Source organism: Chamaea fasciata, unplaced genomic scaffold (genome assembly GCF_029207755.1).
Source record: "Chamaea fasciata isolate MVZ Bird 193981 ecotype frontalis unplaced genomic scaffold, bChaFas1.0.hap1 SCAF_1, whole genome shotgun sequence".
In the NCBI taxonomy this organism is placed as follows: domain Eukaryota; kingdom Metazoa; phylum Chordata; class Aves; order Passeriformes; family Sylviidae; genus Chamaea; species Chamaea fasciata.
Genome location: NW_027094086.1, coordinates 117,460,451 through 117,479,697, shown reverse-complemented (window position 1 = coordinate 117,479,697; position 19,247 = coordinate 117,460,451). Strand labels below are relative to the sequence as shown.

General features: G+C 37.9%; 1 protein-coding gene across 2 annotated transcripts in view; it reads right to left on the bottom strand.

Moving 5' to 3' along the window:
• The window catches only part of TBC1D5 (TBC1 domain family member 5), a 316,356-nt gene that overhangs the window by 45,739 nt on the left and 251,370 nt on the right, over positions 1-19,247 (bottom strand). Inside the window, exons 17-19 of one of the 2 annotated variants that reach the window (XM_066194787.1) lie at positions 11,777-11,862; positions 5,781-6,055; positions 1,099-1,164 (exon numbers count right to left, since the gene is read on the bottom strand). In XM_066194787.1, coding sequence (XP_066050884.1) covers positions 1,099-1,164; positions 5,781-6,055; positions 11,777-11,862 — 427 coding nt within the window. The remainder of the gene's footprint in view (positions 1-1,098; positions 1,165-5,780; positions 6,056-11,776; positions 11,863-19,247) is intronic. The other variant, XM_066194779.1, reaches the window with a different exon arrangement.

The following is a 19,247-nucleotide window of genomic DNA, read 5'->3' as shown; positions in this document are numbered from 1 at the left end:
CACAGAAGAAATATGTAAGGATCCCTGACGTACGGAGCAGTCAGAACACATTAGCGTGTAGGATGTCTCAAAATATATATATACATGCACCCTGAAATGCATAAATAGCACACGGTAATGATGCACAGGATTTCACACACTAAAAATACATTCATTTCTGAGGCAAAAAAGGAGCAATGTTATCTCCATGTGCTGGCTTCTAAGTGGCTCACTATTTTCCTGTTGCTAACAATACTGGGACTGACCCCAGGGTGACAAAAGGTCTGCCTCAAAACCATTCAGAAAACACACAGATGGGGGAGTGGAAAAAGGGACCAACCTGTTTTCAAGACATATGATGTCTTGAAAAGAATGATAATTTTAATTCAATATTATCAATAATCAGGCAGTATAATAAAGTAAAAGGTGATGGCAAAGAGGAGAAGATTTACAATGAAAGGCTTCCAGCATTTTTAAAATTCATTCAAACCACCTCATCACACAAATCCATATGCTTTTTATTTCAGCCAAGGCAGGTAAGCTCCCTGTCAGTAAAGCGTACTACAGCAGATGTTTGGCCCAAAATACCTGCCCCAAATATAACGAGCGGGAAGCAATGCAGCTAAAAGGGACAATGATGGTGGAACTGGCCCCCATGACAGAGTGGGAAACGGGCTACAAAGTGCAGGAGCACAGAGGTTTGTAGTACAGATGGATGCTGACGCACAGCGGATGCCAGTGAAGAGACACAGACACACAGATTCAGTCCCTGAGACACAGACACACAGACACACGCACAAGACACAAAGACACAGACACAGACAGGCAGACAGACACACGCTTACACGCAGACGCACAGACACACACAGACACACACAGACATGCAGACACATACAGACAGACACAGACACAGACGCGCACACATGCACACACCGACACACAGACACACGCACACACACCGACAGACAGACACAGACAAACACAGGCACACAGACCGACACACGCAGACACAGAGAGAGCGATCGGGAGGGACGCGGAGGAGCCGAGCGCTCTCCCGGCACAACAGCGGCGCTCGGTGGAGGGACAGCGGCAGTGCCGGCGGGCGCCGCCCGGGCCTACCTGTGGGGGCCGGGGGATGCTGCGGGGCCTGGGCCGGCCCCGGCGGCGCCGCCTCGCCCGCCTCGCCTGGCAAACAAACAACAGCGTTAGCGCGGCCCCGCCGCTGCGGCTCGCCCGAGGGAGGAGCCGCAGCCTTGGGGGGTTCAGCCGGAGCACCCTGCTTTGAACAGAAAGGACATTGTGAGAGAGTGCTGTAGGGACAGGCAAAAGGAAACGGGAAGGTTGGATCACCAGTTAGTACAGGCTGCAGGACCCCAGTGCCTTAAGGCGATGCTTTAGATCAAAAGCTAAACTTAACTGAAGAGTCAAAAACCCCCACGTTTTGTTGCTGGCACTTTACAGAGACAGTGTCTTTCTGCTGTTTGGGAGCTTCACAGAATGGCCGAGGTTGGAAGACCACTGGAGGTCACCTGGCCCAAGCCCCTTGCTCAAGCAGGGTCCCCTAGGGCACATTACTCAGGATTGTGTTGTGATGGCTTTTGAGCATCTCTAGGAAAGGGGACTACACAACTTCCCTGGGCAATCTGTTCCAAGGCACAGTCACTTGTACAGCAAGTTCTTCCTCATATTCAGGTGGAATTTCCTGTGGATCAGTTTCTGCCCATTGCCTCTTGTTCTACTGCTTGGCACCACCAAGAAGAGGCTGGCTCCATCCTCTTCAACACCTCCCTTTGGATACCATCCCTTCTCTTATCTTTTCGAGGCCAAACAGTTCCAGCTCCCTCACCTTTCCTCATAAGTGAGGTGCTTCAGTCCCCTCATCTTCTATGGAGCCCTCTACTGGATTCACTCCATGTCTCTCTTATACTGAAGAGCTTAGAAGTTGTATCCTTACTGTCAAAAAAGTTTCATAATTGCCTAATTATATGTAAATTTCTATGTTTTTAAAAAAGGAAAAAAACCCCCCATTTGTCAATCTATGTTTTATTCTTTGAATTTGTACTCAGTTCTGCTATTAATAAGGATGATTTCTTTATCCATATGAAAGCCATACTAATTTTCTAGAGACACTTCATAAATAATTCTAAATTGAGGGATCATTTCTTTAGGGCATACGTAGTGATTGTGGAAATTCTATTTGTGTTACAACAAATACCACAGTAGTATTCACTCATAAAAACAAAGAGTAACCTGGAAACTCTTTAAATACAGTTTTGGCAGAACTTTGTCTTTAAACTGGTCCTCTAATGTGTCCTTGTGATAAAGCTGCATTCAAATCAAAAGCCTTTTGGGTTTCACTGTGAAATGACCTAGAAGGAAAACTGTATCTGGCACTATCAGGGAAGAAGAGAAAGAGAAATGCTTTTTTTCCTTGGCAATACACTGCCATTTGGTAATCAAAGAATATCCAGTTTCTAAATGATGAAGGATTCACTGGAACACACAGTGCAACAGTTGTGCTTTTTTTTCCCCATGTTCTGTTCATTATCAATATTTTTATCTTTCAAAATAACCACCTCAACTGAAAATCCAATAAACTCAATATTTGAATTCAACTTTTGTGCCAACGAATTACTTCACTGTGCAGGATTAAGAGAATGTTTTAATTCCTCTTCTGTTAGCAGGCTACCTTGCATAAGTAATCAGTAATGATACCCGATCTTCTGTGCTGAGGACAGGCTGAATGGGATTAATATATTATTAGGAAGAACTGAATTTCCAATTAGGTGTCTGGATACTTCGTTCAGCTGTGATTTGTAATGCTGAAGACTCATCTGGAATTACAGACTTGCAATTATGGTTGGGTTTTTTTTTTTTTTTTCAGTCTGCTGTTTTTCCATTTGCACTATCTAAATTATATGAATTTTTTTCCTTACAGAAATTCAGCAAGTACCAAAACTTTGGAGCGAGAAATAATTACAACTGATTATGTAACCCAATCATCTCTCATCTAGAGTATGGCAGAATGAATGGTAGCTGTTTTGTGAGTGGCAACTGTTGAAACAGAGCTGTTAAAGCTGGGGATAGGATTATTTTGATAGTCCTGCAAGGTATTTTGTTACCAAGGACTTCTTCACAAAGTAGATCAGCCAATTAATTTAATCTCTTCAAATTTATAAATCTCTGCATATTAATTTAAATTATCAGCACTACTTGCGCATTCAAAACCTGTAAAGACCAATAAGAGAAAAATGGATGACCTATTTTATTGCTTGAAGCCTGTTAGATTTATAGCACTTTGGCCTGTTACACTGTCCAACTGAACATCTGTGAGTATTACATCAGCTGGAAGTGCAAATGTCCATCAATTTAAATCCTAAATCCATGTCTCTGCCTACCTCAGCTAAATAACCAAACTCCAGGAGGCAGAGAGAGCTGAACACACAGTGAAGAACAAGAACAGAAGACAGTTAGTGACAGCTAGTTAGTAATTTGGGAGTCTCGTATTTCCAAACCACGCCAAATAGCTTTTAGATACTCAAAACTTACATCAGAATCTAGGGCTAGAAAAAAGCCAGTGTAGAAGCTAAAAAGTTCAGCACAAACATGGGTGGAATGAAGGCTTCTGAGAGTCTGAATGTATTTAAAATCCTAAATCTCAATGCCTGGGATAGAAGTACTGGCAGCTCCTCATAGCTGCTGAGAGTGCCCTCATTCACTGGATTTGCTGTACAGCTCTTTCTTGGTGGTGTTACTGTCCTCCACAGAACAGAAAAGACCTCTTAAGGTGTGATGGAGATCGTGCTGTTTACAAAGGTCCCTGCAGCAAGCTTCAAAACAGTTTTTAGCGTGTCTCCACCATGGTGTCATTGCAAATAGGGATTTTTTTGCTGAACATTTAAACTTCAGAGCGGATTCACTGGGGAGCCTCTATAACACTTTCTTTTCCCTTTTGTTATTTTTTGTGTCTCTTTAAAAATATAAATTATGGCACTTGCAAACATAGCTGCCATCATTTGAAATTTCTATACAGTTACAGGCAAAATACTTATAAGTATGTACAGATCTGGAGCAACAAGCATGGCACTAACATGTAAAACAAAACTCTGTCATCTCAACCTATTCAAAATAGTATTTTACATTTTGTTGCCTTTAAATTACTTCTGAAAAGGGTGTATCTAATATGGATAGACAGAATACACTTAAGAAGAAGGTGAAGTATGTTTTTTCCTCTTACTCTGAAAATGCTTTATGCCCTACATCATAAATTCTTCATAACTTTATGAAATCTCCATATTCCTGTTGACAGAGCAATATGTGCATGGCTTGTACACGACAATGACCAAACATAACCACAATTTTCAATTCTGATTCTTGTATGAAAAGTATCAGGTGCATTTCCTGATGATACAACATGTTAATTGGCACATACAACAGGCCATCCTTTAGCAGCCACATCATGGTTAATCTACAATCAATTCCATCTATAGAGGTTGCTTCAAATTGTATGCTTTTATTATGTTAAGCAGGGAAAGAAAACAGCCACCCAAGGACCACTTTTAAACTCAAAAGGGAAAAAAGAGAATAATGTGATAAGGGAATTATGGAAAACTTAAAAAAAAAAAAACAAAGAAAAAGTCTCTCTGAAACAATGTAAGTAATTTTGTTCTACACCTAATTTTACTTTCACTATTGTGAACAGGATTTGCATCAAAGTTTCACTGCACTTCAGTTTCCCCTCTGCACTATAAAACCCTTGCTGGAGCAAATTTTGAGATTCTTCTATAATTGAGAGAAGCTGCATATCTGGATTTTGCCAAGCAGCTGCAGTGGCCCTTACAGAAGTGCCTGTATGTGCCTGCTCCAAAAGAACAGCTGTACCTTTCAGTTCTGCTTCCTCAGTGTCTGCTGAGGATGCCTTGCATCATGAAAGGGCCTTTGGACCATATGGGTGCCACAGGAAAAAGAAAAAACACCAACTTCAGCTATGAAGTGTTATTTCCCTTCTTTTACACTTTCAAATCTGGTGGAAAAAAAAAGATGCAATTTTCTGCAACGGTTCAGGGCAACCAGCACCAGCCCTCAAGCTCATAACCATGACACTCAATGAGTTGCTAAAAGCAGCAGATACTCTTTTGCTCTACATACTCATATTGCCATGGGCTGGCTGAAGAAGAAAAGCAGTAACCTACCTTGAGCGTGGCAGAGTACAGCAAAAAACTACCAGAGCTGAGGTTGTGAATTTGTTGTTTGATTAAGCTGTCCTCAAGAAATATAAAAAGAAAGGCTTAAGAAAAAGACATAGTGTTTGCTAAATAAAGTGCAGAGGGCCATCATAAAGTATTAAAAGTTCAAATAACTTCTTAAATAAGCTCCACACATTCTAAAGGGAATAAGATTTTGTTTATTAAGAATTACTCTCTATCTTCCATCACTTATTATTGTGAATTTAGCTAATACTGTTATGCATGGGATTTTTTGCCATTAAGCTGAAAAAACAGGTATGAAATTAGTCTTCCAGTTAAAAAAGGTTGTGTATAAAAATCTGAAAAAGTTATTGGCTCAAAAACTTCTTACAGTATTTGTACATTCTTGAGGTAACACCTAATGCTGTATTGCACTGCAAACGTGCTGTTGTACTAGGCATAGGCATCCTGCCTGACAGAATACTTTTTTTGCTATTTCCTCCAAACATGTACACACTGATAAAAGAATGAATAGAAGAAAGAACTTCCTTCAGCCCTGAAGATGTACGACAAAGCTTCTCTCAGTCATGGCACTGCCACAGGTTTCCCCTTTACCTTTGCCCAGCTGAACTGGCATGCTTTCAGACTTCATCATCCTCTGCTGCTGTGACTGGTGGTGGTGCTGCTGCTGCTGTTGGTGGTGCTGCTGATGCTGAGGGACTTCCACTGTGCTCCTGCTTGGCATTGAAGAGGGAGGGAAGCTGCTCCCGCTGGCAGGAGTGCCCACTGCCCCACCTGAAGCCATGGCCGGAGCAATGAGCTTTCGGCCAAAATTCAGTAAGCTGTTGGAGACTTTGTTAATGTTCAGAGGGGCGGCCTTAGCACTGGCACTGAGAAAAGAAGAGGAGAAATCATTGCATCCTTGCCAATGGTTTGGACAGGCACAGCCATACATGCATTGTTCTTCAAAACTTAGAGATAAAAATCAAAGATTTTAATGTCACAAAGAAGGTGTTTTACTACAGTTGCACTGGAACACACAGAGACCACAGGGACTGGGTGTGGTATTAATTTTTCCCAACCAGAAGCGGACACATTTTTTTGGTCCTTCCCCTGAAAAAAGCAGACTAACCCCAAACAAAGTGAGTTTGTACCAATTTTCTTAATTTTCTTGATTTTCCTTCGTAAATTAAAAAAGAAAAGAGTGACAAAAAGCAATCCAGGCTCCACAGAATCAAAAACTTTATAAAATTGAATTTTTGCACTTATTCAAAGACTACTTTAATATTTATTTCCGCTAGATAAAATTCTCACCAATGTTTAAAATAACTCAATCCCAAACATTTCTTTCAGCAAGCAAAGCTAACGCTAGACTGTCCTTTTAGGTTGGCAGAGCTAGATGTCTCTTGCCCTGAGTTCACCTTCTGCCCAGCCCAATCATTTCAAGCCAAGCACTTTTTAACAGGAATCCTGATTTCTAAAGTGGTTTTGCTGAAGAACTGCTTCAGGGTATAACACATATACTGAATCACAATCCTTATAATTGTTACTTTTTATTTTTAACTACAGTGGCTATTTAATTCACTTCAGTTATATGCAACATTAAGAATAAGGAAATTGTTGAACCATTTAATTTGTCTAAAATAAAGAGGCAAAGAACCTTCTAATTCCCAGTGGAAGTGTTCACATAGCCCACAAATTAGCAAAGCCATTTCTATTTGTTCATGCAATAATTCCCTGCCTTATATAATTAATGCTTGAAATACCCTTCACAGAAATATATCACAACCACAAAGACCTTTTCACTCCTGAGGTTTTATTTTACTGATCTGTACTTCCATTATATAAATAGCTGTCCTTTAAAAAATGAAGAAATGTAATTAAAACCAACACAATCATTGTACTGGGGAAAAACAGCTTTACAATGTTTTGGGGAAGTTGAACTAAAAATAAACTACAAATGAATTAATATGAGTAATTTGTAACTTCTTGCAGACACCTGGAGGAGTAAAAGAGTAATTTTAATTTTTCCTATAATTTCTCTATTTGTCTCCAGAGATGGGTTTTTTTTAGAATACACAATACAAACATGCACACACATATAGAGCACATCCAGAAAATAACAACCGCTGAGTTGTTTAGAGTCAGGGTAGTCAGAATAGACAGAAAAGGAGAGCTATCAGAAGGAAGTATGAGAGCCTGCACACCCACAAGACACAGCCCAAAGCTGCATGGGGTGCTTTTGCCATATACTGGTGATGAAGAAAGATGGCATCTAGAATTTTTTAGGAGAAACAGCAGTGCAGAGACTGGAACCAAGCGTTGCTTCCCAATTTATGAAAGCTGGGAAAGAATGATTGCTGAATACTAATTATAAGATGTTTCTGTGTTTCCCAATTTTATTGATTGCTGCTGGTGTTACAAGAAGTCCTTCCACAGTCACCTGAGAATGACTGACAAAGTCACTATGAGGAAAGCATCTGCAGAACTATAAAATATTGCTGCAGGAGGTCCAAATGGTTTCAAAAACAAACTGAGTAGTTGTGAGAGACTGAAGTGTTAACGGTTAGTGATTCAAACAATTGCCCATGTGCAAAAGGCGCTAAGGCCAGGTTTGCACCCCCAAACTGAAGGGGGGAATAGAGTTTTTGGATGTTTGGTGGCTCCTGGATGAGAAGCAGAAGTCTGCTGACCCTGACCCTAAAAGAAATCCAGAGACAGCAGTGCACTTGGTCCATACAGTGCCTTCACTGAGTGATTCAAGGATTGCTGGTGTATCACAGTGCTGGATCTTTGCTGCAGCACAAAATGGAATTTCTGAAGTTATAGCTGGTTTGGTTCCACTAATGGCTGCAACATCCAACACTGCAAACCCAACAGCCACAATATAAGCACCCGTGTGCTTGAGCATTGATGGGTTGTTTTCAAAGCCCCCTTCTAATTGTCCTGCATGGTGATGAAGGAGCCAAGAGAGAGTTCTGGCTTCCAGTTTATTTCAGGCAATTGAGTGCCAATACTGCACCTTTAAACACTGCTCAGCTAGCATGTGCTTGGAAGGGAGGGCAATACACCTATTACACCTTCTGCAAGGGTATGAACATTCACCCACCATTGCGCAGGGCGCGCAGTGAACAGTCTCACTCCCTCTGGAAATGAAATTAATTGCAGGAGCCCTCCTGAAAAGGTGGGGGAAGCAACAACAGCAGTGTGAAAAACACTTCATGAGACTGAAGTTGAGATTCCACATGAGAAATCTCTTAAGTCCAAACTGTTAAACAACTTTAGCCACTAAGGGGTAACCTGTCCAGACCAACTCCTGAGACTTGTATTGTCTTCTCTTGCCAGGAACAATGCCAGCACACTCCCACTGAAGATCAAAGGACATTAGTCACCCTGGCTAAGGGCAGTCCCCTCAGAAGTCCAACACTTTGGTCCCCTCAGACCCTCCAGAACCTGGATTTAGCAGATTAAGCAATTCTGAGTGACTGATGGCCAGTGGATTTATATGCGAAGGCTCACAGAAAACAGCCAGGGAGATTCGAAAATCACTCTTCCCTTGGGCCCTTTTAAATATTCGATTATTTTTGTGGTAGATACAGGAGCACAAATATCAGCATTTCAAACTGAAGTTGCTGCTTGTGGATTATGCGAGGCAAGAAAGATGTTAGGTATGTGAATGGTGCTCAATGGATTGCTTCTTTTTAATAATCTGCCTGTAGGAGGCTGAGTTTTCTCTTTTCTTTTTATAGGAACCTGTTACCAGATGAGGTCAAGCTGGATAGGATCTCAATCAGTTATCAACAGTTGCAATAAAGCTCATTACATTACTGATTTTGGCTGAGATAACTTGGCTGAGATTCAGAACCCAAACTTTAGTATATTTTTTCTGTCTGTTTACTGAAAACAATCACTGAAGTTGGAGTTTGGGGTGGCACATATCACTCACTCACCTGAAACATTACCTTGTAAGGAAGATAATGGCTCGTACATTGAGTCCTAGATTTACGTTGTCTCTAAGTATAGAACCTTGACAATCACTAAAAAAACCCCTTGACTTCGCACAAAATATTATATTTACTGAAAGTAAGTGATTTACACAGACAGGCCACCTGAGCAACAAAGCCACTGGACACTCTGAGCTTAATGTATCATTGGAATTGTGATAGCACAAAGATGCAGGAAAAAAAGCTTATAGAGAAGCTTGTGTATTTGTGTCCAGCACCTTGCTTCTTTCTTGTTTCTTTATTTTTCAGCTATATTTTGCTCAATAAAAATGTGCCAGTTTTTCTTCTATAACGTTTGGTTTGCTGCTTTGACGTCTATGTACACCAGGACAAATTAATTTATTTGCATTTTTCAGATGGCTGAAAAGAGACTTTTTGAGAAAAACTTCATTTTACAATAACTAAATAATGAACAATAAACATAAACAATTTCCAAGCCTTTATGTCCAAAACATGAGTTTTAGAAATGCTTTCAACAGTGAAATGCAAGAATGTTTTAGAACTACATGACAATTAGAAAGGATAGTTATCACAGCTCCCAATAACCTGTGTGATTTGGCTGTGCTGTGAACTGACACTGCTAATGATCAGCTCAGAACATATAAAAATTAATGAAAAATAAATAATGATGCAATCTAAATAGCTTTTCAAGAGGTGGTATTAAAAAATGTATTGTGAAGTAAAATCTGTGCAATTTCTCTGAATGACAGCTTCAGAAAATGAACAATAGTGAGATGCTACATCTCTGGAGGACTTACATTAAAAGTGAGTTGAAGTTCAGTAAAATAAGAACAATGTGTCTATTTCTTACCATTTAAATGTCTGATATATTAATGCAAAGGATGATTACAGCCATTAAACATGGATCAATCTACATTTTAGCCATCCAAATGTACCAGGCATGCACAACAATTACAAGAAAAATACTGATTGATTTATGTTTTAGAGTTTTGAGCAGATGCATTTAAAAGTAAGGCATCAGTTTAAAAATATGAGTATCAAGGAGACATGAATTCCATCCACGAAGCAAACAATTTTGTTTCATCACAATAAGCATCATTGACCTTGACTGTGAATGGTGTATTTTTAAACTAGCAGTAGGAAGATGATTCAATCTCTGCAGTTTTCTGCTAAGTTGGAAATGTTTTGTTTTAAGCAGGCCTTATTCAAAGGCATTTCTCTTTTCAGTAAGTAATCATTACAAGAGATGAGAGACAAATATATGAATATGACCGATTAAAAAGTTTTATATGTGATAAAATAAGCAATATATATTAGAGATTTGTCAAGATATTTTTAACGTATCACCAAGCCTGTGGAATTGAAGATGGAATAGACCTGGTAGTTGATTTAATCCATCTCTGCTCACTGCAGAAACATTTCCTAATGTTACATCTTCCAGTTTTCTCCCTAGTCCAATCTTAAACAGTTTTATCACATTTGACCTACTCTGCGTGTCCCTGTCTTGAGATGAATTTATCCCAGATTTTCTTCTATCTGAATTATTCTAAACAACTTCCCATCTCCTTCGTTGTGTATTCTGAGTATATGTGTGCAAATAATTTATATTCCTACAAAGATTTAATGATTTTTTTTCTTGGAATTTAGGTTCCTGGCAGGTGTCATTGTTTGGGCTTTATAATTTACTTGTTTTTTCCAAATCCTTGAAATCTTTATTTTTGAAACTTTAAACAACTTATCTTTCCAGTTTAGGCAACTCTTGAGATAGCTTTTCAAAAGAATAAATAAAAACATTACAAAAATGCAATAGAATGCAGTAATTTTTGACACCTGTTCTCAACTTAAAGCCTGATTTATAAAGAAAAGGATGATTTTGCAGTCATTCTATTTAGCTTTAATTTTTGCTTCTTTGTCCCTTTTTAAAAGCTTTTCAAACTACTCCATTTTAATTTTAATTGATTTTTAATGTAGCTGATTTCAACAGAATGTGATGGACAGTGTCCAAAAGCCAGCAAGTTCCCATGAGACAGCAGGCAGAGGGTATGGCTGGGGCCACGTGCAACCCAAGAAACTGCCAAAACTGTGTCAACTGAAGCATTATGTCTTGTGCTGGACTGACCTGCAGCCACCAGCAGCCACCAGCCATTGGCACCCACCTGGTGGCCACCCAGATAATAAGGCCTTGACAAGGAATTTTGGCATTATTGATACAAACCCACTTTTAAAGATGGGAGGAAAAGTTTTGTAAAAATTACTTCCAACTGGATCGACATTAATTCAGCTTAATTTAGCTTCTGATATATGGATACACCAAACTGCAATTAGGTGCATTATCAGAATTACTTCAGTTACAGAACTCACACTTGGCAATATTTTACCCTGTTTTTAGGATACATGTCACTGTGTAAAAGTGTCCTCAGCCTCCCTTAAAACTATGCCAGCGAGTGACTGCAACACTATATGTAAAAACTTCAATTTTTTCATGTAATAATAGTCAAGGGACAGATTTGAAATAAATGTCATGAAATAAACACATGTGCTTCAAATACTGCTTATGTAATTCCTGTTTAGGATAAACGTGACTTCTGAAACATTTTGTTTATGTAAGGTCTTAGTTTGGTGAACATATATTTAGAAATAGCTTACCGGGTTTTGTTCATCAAGTCTGCTCCACGTGCTTTGTAATAATCTAAATTTTGTTGGAACTGGTGAGTCACTGGTCTTGGATTTCGCTAAAAAATAATTAAAAAAAAGTACTTAATTGTAATTTTCTGGGAGATTTTAGGCAGAGACATGAAATATGTTGATTAAAGACAATTAGAAACTTACAGAACAAATTCTTTTCCTGGGATCTTGGTTTTTCAAGGCAGTAATGTCATTTACATTGAAGTGACAACTTAAAATACTTAACATAATACCAAATTCTACCTGTAAGTCCATTCCCTGCTCACAGAAATCAGTACTCTTCCACGTGGTGATGAGGCTGTTTGCTGTAGTATTAACATTCCTAATTAAATCAGTAGTTCTTTGACAAGAACAGATATGATTTATTCCTGCAGGTCAGGTATAGAATTTGACCACCTCCAAGCTAAAGTGCTGTGCTTTTAAAGAAAAAGGTAATAGTATGGAGAAACTATAGCAAACATTTTCAACTGAATACATCACTATCAGTATCTCTGTTAGGCAAAGAATTAATTTTAGTGAGACAACCTGAACAATCCCACTAGATGGCATACAAAGCCTATTTTTGCTCTCCAAATTTCACCCTACTCGAAACTGAGGCCATGAATAAAGAACTGTTGTCCTATAATAAAGTGTATACAGTAAGTATTGAAACCAGAATCCACTTGTAATTCTCCACTTCTGACACAATGAAACTTTTTCATGGAATCATGCTGCCTTCAGTAGTTCTGAAATGATCCTTTTGGGATCTAAGGATCCATTGAACATTAAGCAGTGACTGCAGTATATACATGAGGTATCTTGATTGAATGCATGCATCCTGAAGGACACTATTTGGTGGGTCAAGTAAATATTTTTAAGTAAAACTTTGCATGCAGATGGAAATTAAATAATGGAGCAGTAAAGAGAGGCCCTTTTAAAAAAAAAACCATATATATATATATAAATGAGGAATGGCTTAAATAATTTCTAGTGCAAGAGAAAACAAAATGGTAAATGTCTGCATAATGATCAGACATATTGAATAAAAGAGATCTAAATACTTTCTAAGTATTTTCTATAAAGGTTTAATCATTTATTGGCTGTTGCCTTATATTCTGATCTGCCTTCTTAAGTCCTGCTAGTAGTAAATACCGTTTTAGTGAACCATGCATTGACCTTTCCAAAACTGTTGTTCGCAGGTGAGAGCACCTGTTATATTTTTGACAGAGTCAGTCTTCAGTTGTTTCAGTTCACATGTAGTATATTTGCTCTCCAGATTTCATTACAGACTGGAGTATCTGCAGTCTTATCCTCTCATTTTCCATGAACCTACAGATAGCCCTCCTTCCTGGAAAGCCTTGTTTCTGGAGGAGGATACCAGACTTGAATTTTAAACACCGAAACATTCCATGAGCATAAAAGGAGGGAAGAAAACTTATAGAATTGGTAAATACCGAAGGACAGCATGATTTCTTGAAGCATATTTAAGGGTGGAAATTTCCAGATTCTTTCCTGCCGTTGGACTTAATCTTGTATGAAATGTCTCATTTTCTTTCTTTGAAAACACAATAAACATTTTAAACATATATGTTTGTAATGTTCATTAAAAAATGAATCCACTAAAAGCTATTAGACAACCATTAAAAAAATTCTCATCTATCCTACCACCCACACTGTAATGGCTGTTCTACATTTTTCATCTCCTCTTATAAAAACAATGTTTGAATAACTCTACCTATTCATAGAGCTTGAAAGTGAGTCCTCATCAACCGACAGCAATAACAATGAATCAGCTTTAGGTACTATTGCTCTAGTTTGGTAATTCAATACATTTCTATGATAATCAAATCCAAACTGACGTGATGAGGATAACTGATGGTTCTGTGATTTCTGTGTGACTAATCAAACAGTGTAACTTTTCTCCTATGAATTAACTTCTTTCTTTACAAGTTTTGAAGGGTAAGGTTGAAGAGTAAGAGATAGTTAAATAATGGGCACTTCTAAGCCATAAGACAGCTCTTTGAAAAGTACAAGTTACGAGGTGCTAGCCAGATCTGCAATTTGCTTCCAATAACTCAGTATATATTGATAGTTAGCAAAAACATTGAAATTTCTTTTTCACCACCCAATAAATAATAAAAAAGATTATTAAGCATTGCTTCTGAATTAAATAAAAACCCAAAATCAAAACAAGAGGAAAAGATCATGTGGAACAGTATCTTGAAACATATTTATGCAGAAGTGACAAGCAATTGAAGACACGAAAAGCTGATCTACTATCTAAGCACTTAAAGCCATTAATAGGAATAACATCTAACTCGAACATATGAATGAGGCTCAAGCATTACTTTCACAAGGGCCTATTTAAATTCCTGTGAGGTTTAAAGGTATCAAAGAAAAAAGCAGTTTAAAGTACTATTACATGCAGTGAAAAAAAAGCTATCTGAAAAAAACATTAGAAATGCAATACAGTAAATGCCAAGGGTTACTACTGCAACTCCTTTTGTAGCATCTCTGAGATATCCTCTCAAAAATTTCTATATTTAAAAAAACCTAACCTGATATATATGTTAGCAGACAAGTATCTGTGAAGTATCACCACAGAAAATTTAAATACTTCTGAAAACTGAAATTAAGACAGTAAAAAATACGTTATTTGAAGATTATGATCTTTATGTCACTGTGGTTGTCCTTTAAGTTTTGTATTCTTTTCAACAATTTCGGTAAGTTAAGTGTAAAAACCAGAACAGAAAACCTACACAGTTACAATGCTTACTCTTTAAGAATTTTAAAGTAATTCCCCTCTCTAAGCATTCAGTTTGAGCTGTCTCCTAAATTACAACCTATGTATTAGGACTAAGGACTAAATTTATTTACAAAAAACATACCTCTGTTGTTTAAAATATTCACAGCAACCAATTTTTTCCTACACAGTGCAATTTAGAATGATCAAATTTTTATTTTTCATTACTTAAATAAGTAAAGTTATTCCTTTTCTTTTTCAATTTATGTACATTATTTTGTTACTAACTCAGATAAAATAATTTTTTTTTCTTAAAAGGATAATGTTAAAATAACAGTGAAATCAATCCTTTAAATTTACACTTTGTTGAATCCCTGCAAGAAATTGTGTGAGGGCTGAGGGTATTACACAGATTAACACATATATGATTTTCCCCTAGTAAGGAAAGAGAGAGCAGAAATCTGAGAAAAGCTGTCTATGACAATACTAGAACCCCCCCTTTTCCCACACCCATTTGGTAGGAGTAGTCTGTTGGATTTATAATTCTTCTAATATTAATGTCTATTTAGAGTGAACATAATTTCAACTGGTAGAAAATGCCCAATTTATGCTTTTGAAAGGACAATGTACGAAATTCACATACAGAAACACAGAGAAATTGATGTGATTTTGGACTTTGTGTCTTCAAAATGTCTTAGCCACAGTCCAAAGGGAAAAAAAAAAGCCTGAAAATGTTTCAGCTGTTTCACTTCTGCCTCTAAGCCTTTCCTTGCCTAAAATATCCCCCTGTCCCCAGCTCATTTGCCCGCTGAAGTCCTGTCCCTATCTTCCTGACTATTCCCAGCCAGCCCCAGACTAACTCACTCCAATTCCCATGGCTGCAAGGAGGTTCTTGGGGACTTTCTATCTGCGTTTTGCCTCTTCCAGGGACACGGGGCTGAGCTGAGTTATACCCACAGCTCTACTTTTCCTAGGCGAGGGACTGACACCGTGGTCAGAACCACACTGAATGCAGCTGACTCCCGAAACCTGCACAAACTGCTAAAAAGCAAGTTTCCTACCAGCTCCATGTGCTCAAATTCCCAAGTAAACCCCTTTTCCTCCCTGGCCTCTGGAGACATATCGCATCACATTACCCACGGAATAGTCAGGATGTAGCAAAGCATGTTTGTGTGTGACAGAAGTCACAGGCTGTTCTGCAATGTACCTGACATCTCACCCCCGGAATACACAGCATGTTAAGAGTTTACATGCAGGTGCAAGTGGAGGAATCTTGATAACACTGTTCTTTGTTGAGGTATTTTCTTTTCTGCCTTTTCAGTTTTATTAACAAGGGGTGGAAAAAAAAATACAATTCTGCACAAAATCAGAAGGTTCAGAATAAGAGACAAGAATCAAAAAAGATTTTCAATACATCTAACAAAAAAAGAGACTTATTTCAGCAAACATACTATTGCCTCAATGCCAAGGGAAAAGCACCTGTCATATGAGAAGTGAATTGCTCAGCTGTTTATAAGCAAAAACCTCTGGGGGAATTTCTCAAGGCCCAAACCACAAAGCATTGCAGGGTTACACAAACATATGTTGCAGGTGTTTTAGGGTAGACAGGTCGGAAAACCTCAGCTACTAAAAAAATACTCCACCTAATAGATTGTATCTGAAACTAGATTCTCAGTGCAACACAGAAAAAACAAAAAAATTGCAGCAGTGAATTCTACATCAAGGCGCAATAGGCTGACCAAAATCATCATCTCACTAGTGTCAAATGGAATTTTTTAAAACAATTTTTTTCCAACATATTATCCAAATTCTGGGAAACATGTATTGCCTTCCCCCCTAAACTACTAATATTTTATGCCTAAATCAAAACCCAAACTGAACCAAACATATGTAAAAAGAAGAGAAAGGTCATAATGGAATGTTGTTCTACTTATTTAAACAATTATTTTTAGGGAGCCAAATTTCTCCTTTTTCCCCTCATCAGCTGACATGGCAATATTGGATTTCTTCATAATTCTTATACTGTCTAAGACATTTTTGTATTAAAATTCAAATTTTTTCCCTTTCATTTGTTTCTAATGAAAGTTCGAGGATCATGTGACCCTAAATTCAAATAGGACTGAGAGTTCAGGAAAGGTTGACCTTTTCTTGCTAGATCTTCTATGCTACTTTCTTCATTAAAGAAGACATAAACATGACAAGAATTTTGACTTGGAACAGAGCTGAAATATAGCAGCTGAGATGTGGATAAGGAATACAGGTTGTTCAGTTCAGTAGCAGTTTTTCTATTAGGCACTAACAATTAATATGAAGCATTTACTAATTATTACCTAATAACTTGAGAGAGAATTTCACCTTTCCTCTTTTTATTCTTTTGTCAGATATTTAAGCAGCTGTCTCCATTCCACATGAACATACTTATACAGTGTAAGCAAAGGCTTAATCTCACAGAAGCATAGCACAGTATTTTGTATGCTAAACAACCAACCCACCCCCAACTCCAAAGCGCCCAAAGCAAAAAACCATTCCCCAAACAAACAAACTTTTCTTTTCACCTGCTAATTCTCCTCTTCCCTTATTATACCTTCTACAGCAAGCAACCTGCTGGAGCACAAAAGATATTTTATCCACCTATGAACCACTGAGTTATTAGAATGAAAAAACCCAGTGAGACATTAGATAATATAAGGTACTATCACCAACTCAAAAGTGGTTCAAGGCCAAGAACAAAATACCATCTAAAATATAGACTGACAGTCTATCAACCCTGTGTATGAAAGAAAGCAGCACAACATGAAGGGTACACTGCACAGAACTAATAAAGAACTTCCTTTAATCACAGGAGTCAGGAGATCCATGCACTAATATTGGCGTTGGCAAAGGAATGCCATAATCCTTAAACTGGGAATAATGCTTCCTGTTTACATTCTTCAGATGATGCTAAGGGTCTCAAGCAAGGACCTTGTTATTTACAATGCAATAACAGCACGAAGAATTATCACATTAAATTGTTTCTAAAGAAAATTAAGGAGGAATTTTTTTTGTCTAAACAACAAAATCTCTCAGAAAAAAACAAAAAGAAAAGAAAATTCAGTTAATTGGGTCAAGAATGGAAGACACCCTTGAACTCTGATTAGGCTGAAATAAAGTATCTCCAGTTTTGTTACGTGACAACCCTCCATTCCCCTGGCAACTAGAAATTTCAGACACCAGGAAGATATTTTAAATACTGTGCGTTATGGTCTGTTTTTAACTTCATACACACATGCTTTCTCTCACATGGGCATTCTATGACAAGAGATGAAGAACTGAAAAAAAATGACAAGTGAGATTTAAAAATGCTTCAGTGACTTGAGTGAAAGAAATTTCTAGTTGTGTATTTTGGCTTCTTGTCCTGACTGCTTGGGAAACCTTTTTTTATTTTCATTTATAGTGTTACAGCATATTGCATTTTAACAGGTAAATCAAATCCTACCAAATCAGCTTTTATTGGTATTCCAGACAAAAAGACTCCGACCTGCCAACGTTGAAGTTCATAACCTGTGTAAAACCCCCATCTTGCATCAACAGAATCACTTAAGTACCTTTTAAATCTGCCTCTTAATTTAGTTGCCTATTTTTCAGCTGAACCCTTGGTTTTAAGAAGTAAATTAACTAAATAGTAAGGTATAAATCTGACAGTGTTCAGCTCTACCCCGTGACAGATTTATGCTCTGGCATCTTGCAGCCTCGCACAGTTAGGAACAGGAGTTTTACAACATTGTGGAGGAAAGCTCCAGGCTTTTGAAGGGAACACACAGCAAGCCTCGCTTTAAACCCTGGAATGCTCCAAATTATGAGATTTAAAATATGACATCTTTATGTACAGAAAAGCTACCACATTATGGTTTTATTGGCACTCATTTTGGACAACCTGCATAACTCACTGATGGCTTTGTGAGTAATGCAGTTATCCGAAGCTTATACTTATAAACCCCTTGTAACCACACTTACAGCATTACATTTTCTCCAGATACATGATTATACACAAATCTCACATATCAGGGAAAAACAAGAACATTTTAAGGTGCTGTTTGGTTATTTCCACTACGAGGAGAAGAAACTGGATAATTCATGTTCTGCGTGTAAGTAATGTGCTACGTAAACCACTTGAAAAAGGTCCCCAGGGGAGGGAGAAAAGCTCATTCACAGAGCCCCATGCACACACCACACCAAAAGGAGTATCACATCCAAGTCTACTTGTGAAACACAGAGAGAAGCTAAGGCCTGGTGCTGCGGGACAAGCAACTCCTTTCATTTAGGATTCCAATCATGAGGAATTATCCTAGAGAGACGTTTTGATCACTACTGCTCCTTAAAAAGACAAAGGACAGAAGACATACCATCTCCAAACCTAATTTTCCATAAAAAAGTTACAGCAAAGGATAAAACAAACCAGTTCTATCTTGACAGTATTTTGCTCTTTCAGAGAAATGTTTCCCAATAAAAATGTACTCGAATAGCCTTCATTACAATTGATACGCTAATATTTACTATAAAATATGTAGGTACACAAGCAGTATATCTGCATTTATATCAGAAGATTCTGAACTCAAATTCCATCATAATAGGTTGGATATGATTCAGTAGTTAACCTTTCATATATTATTGAGAAGTTATGAATCGATTTTTATGTAACTCACAGTTTGTGTTTTGCAAATTTTAGTAAAT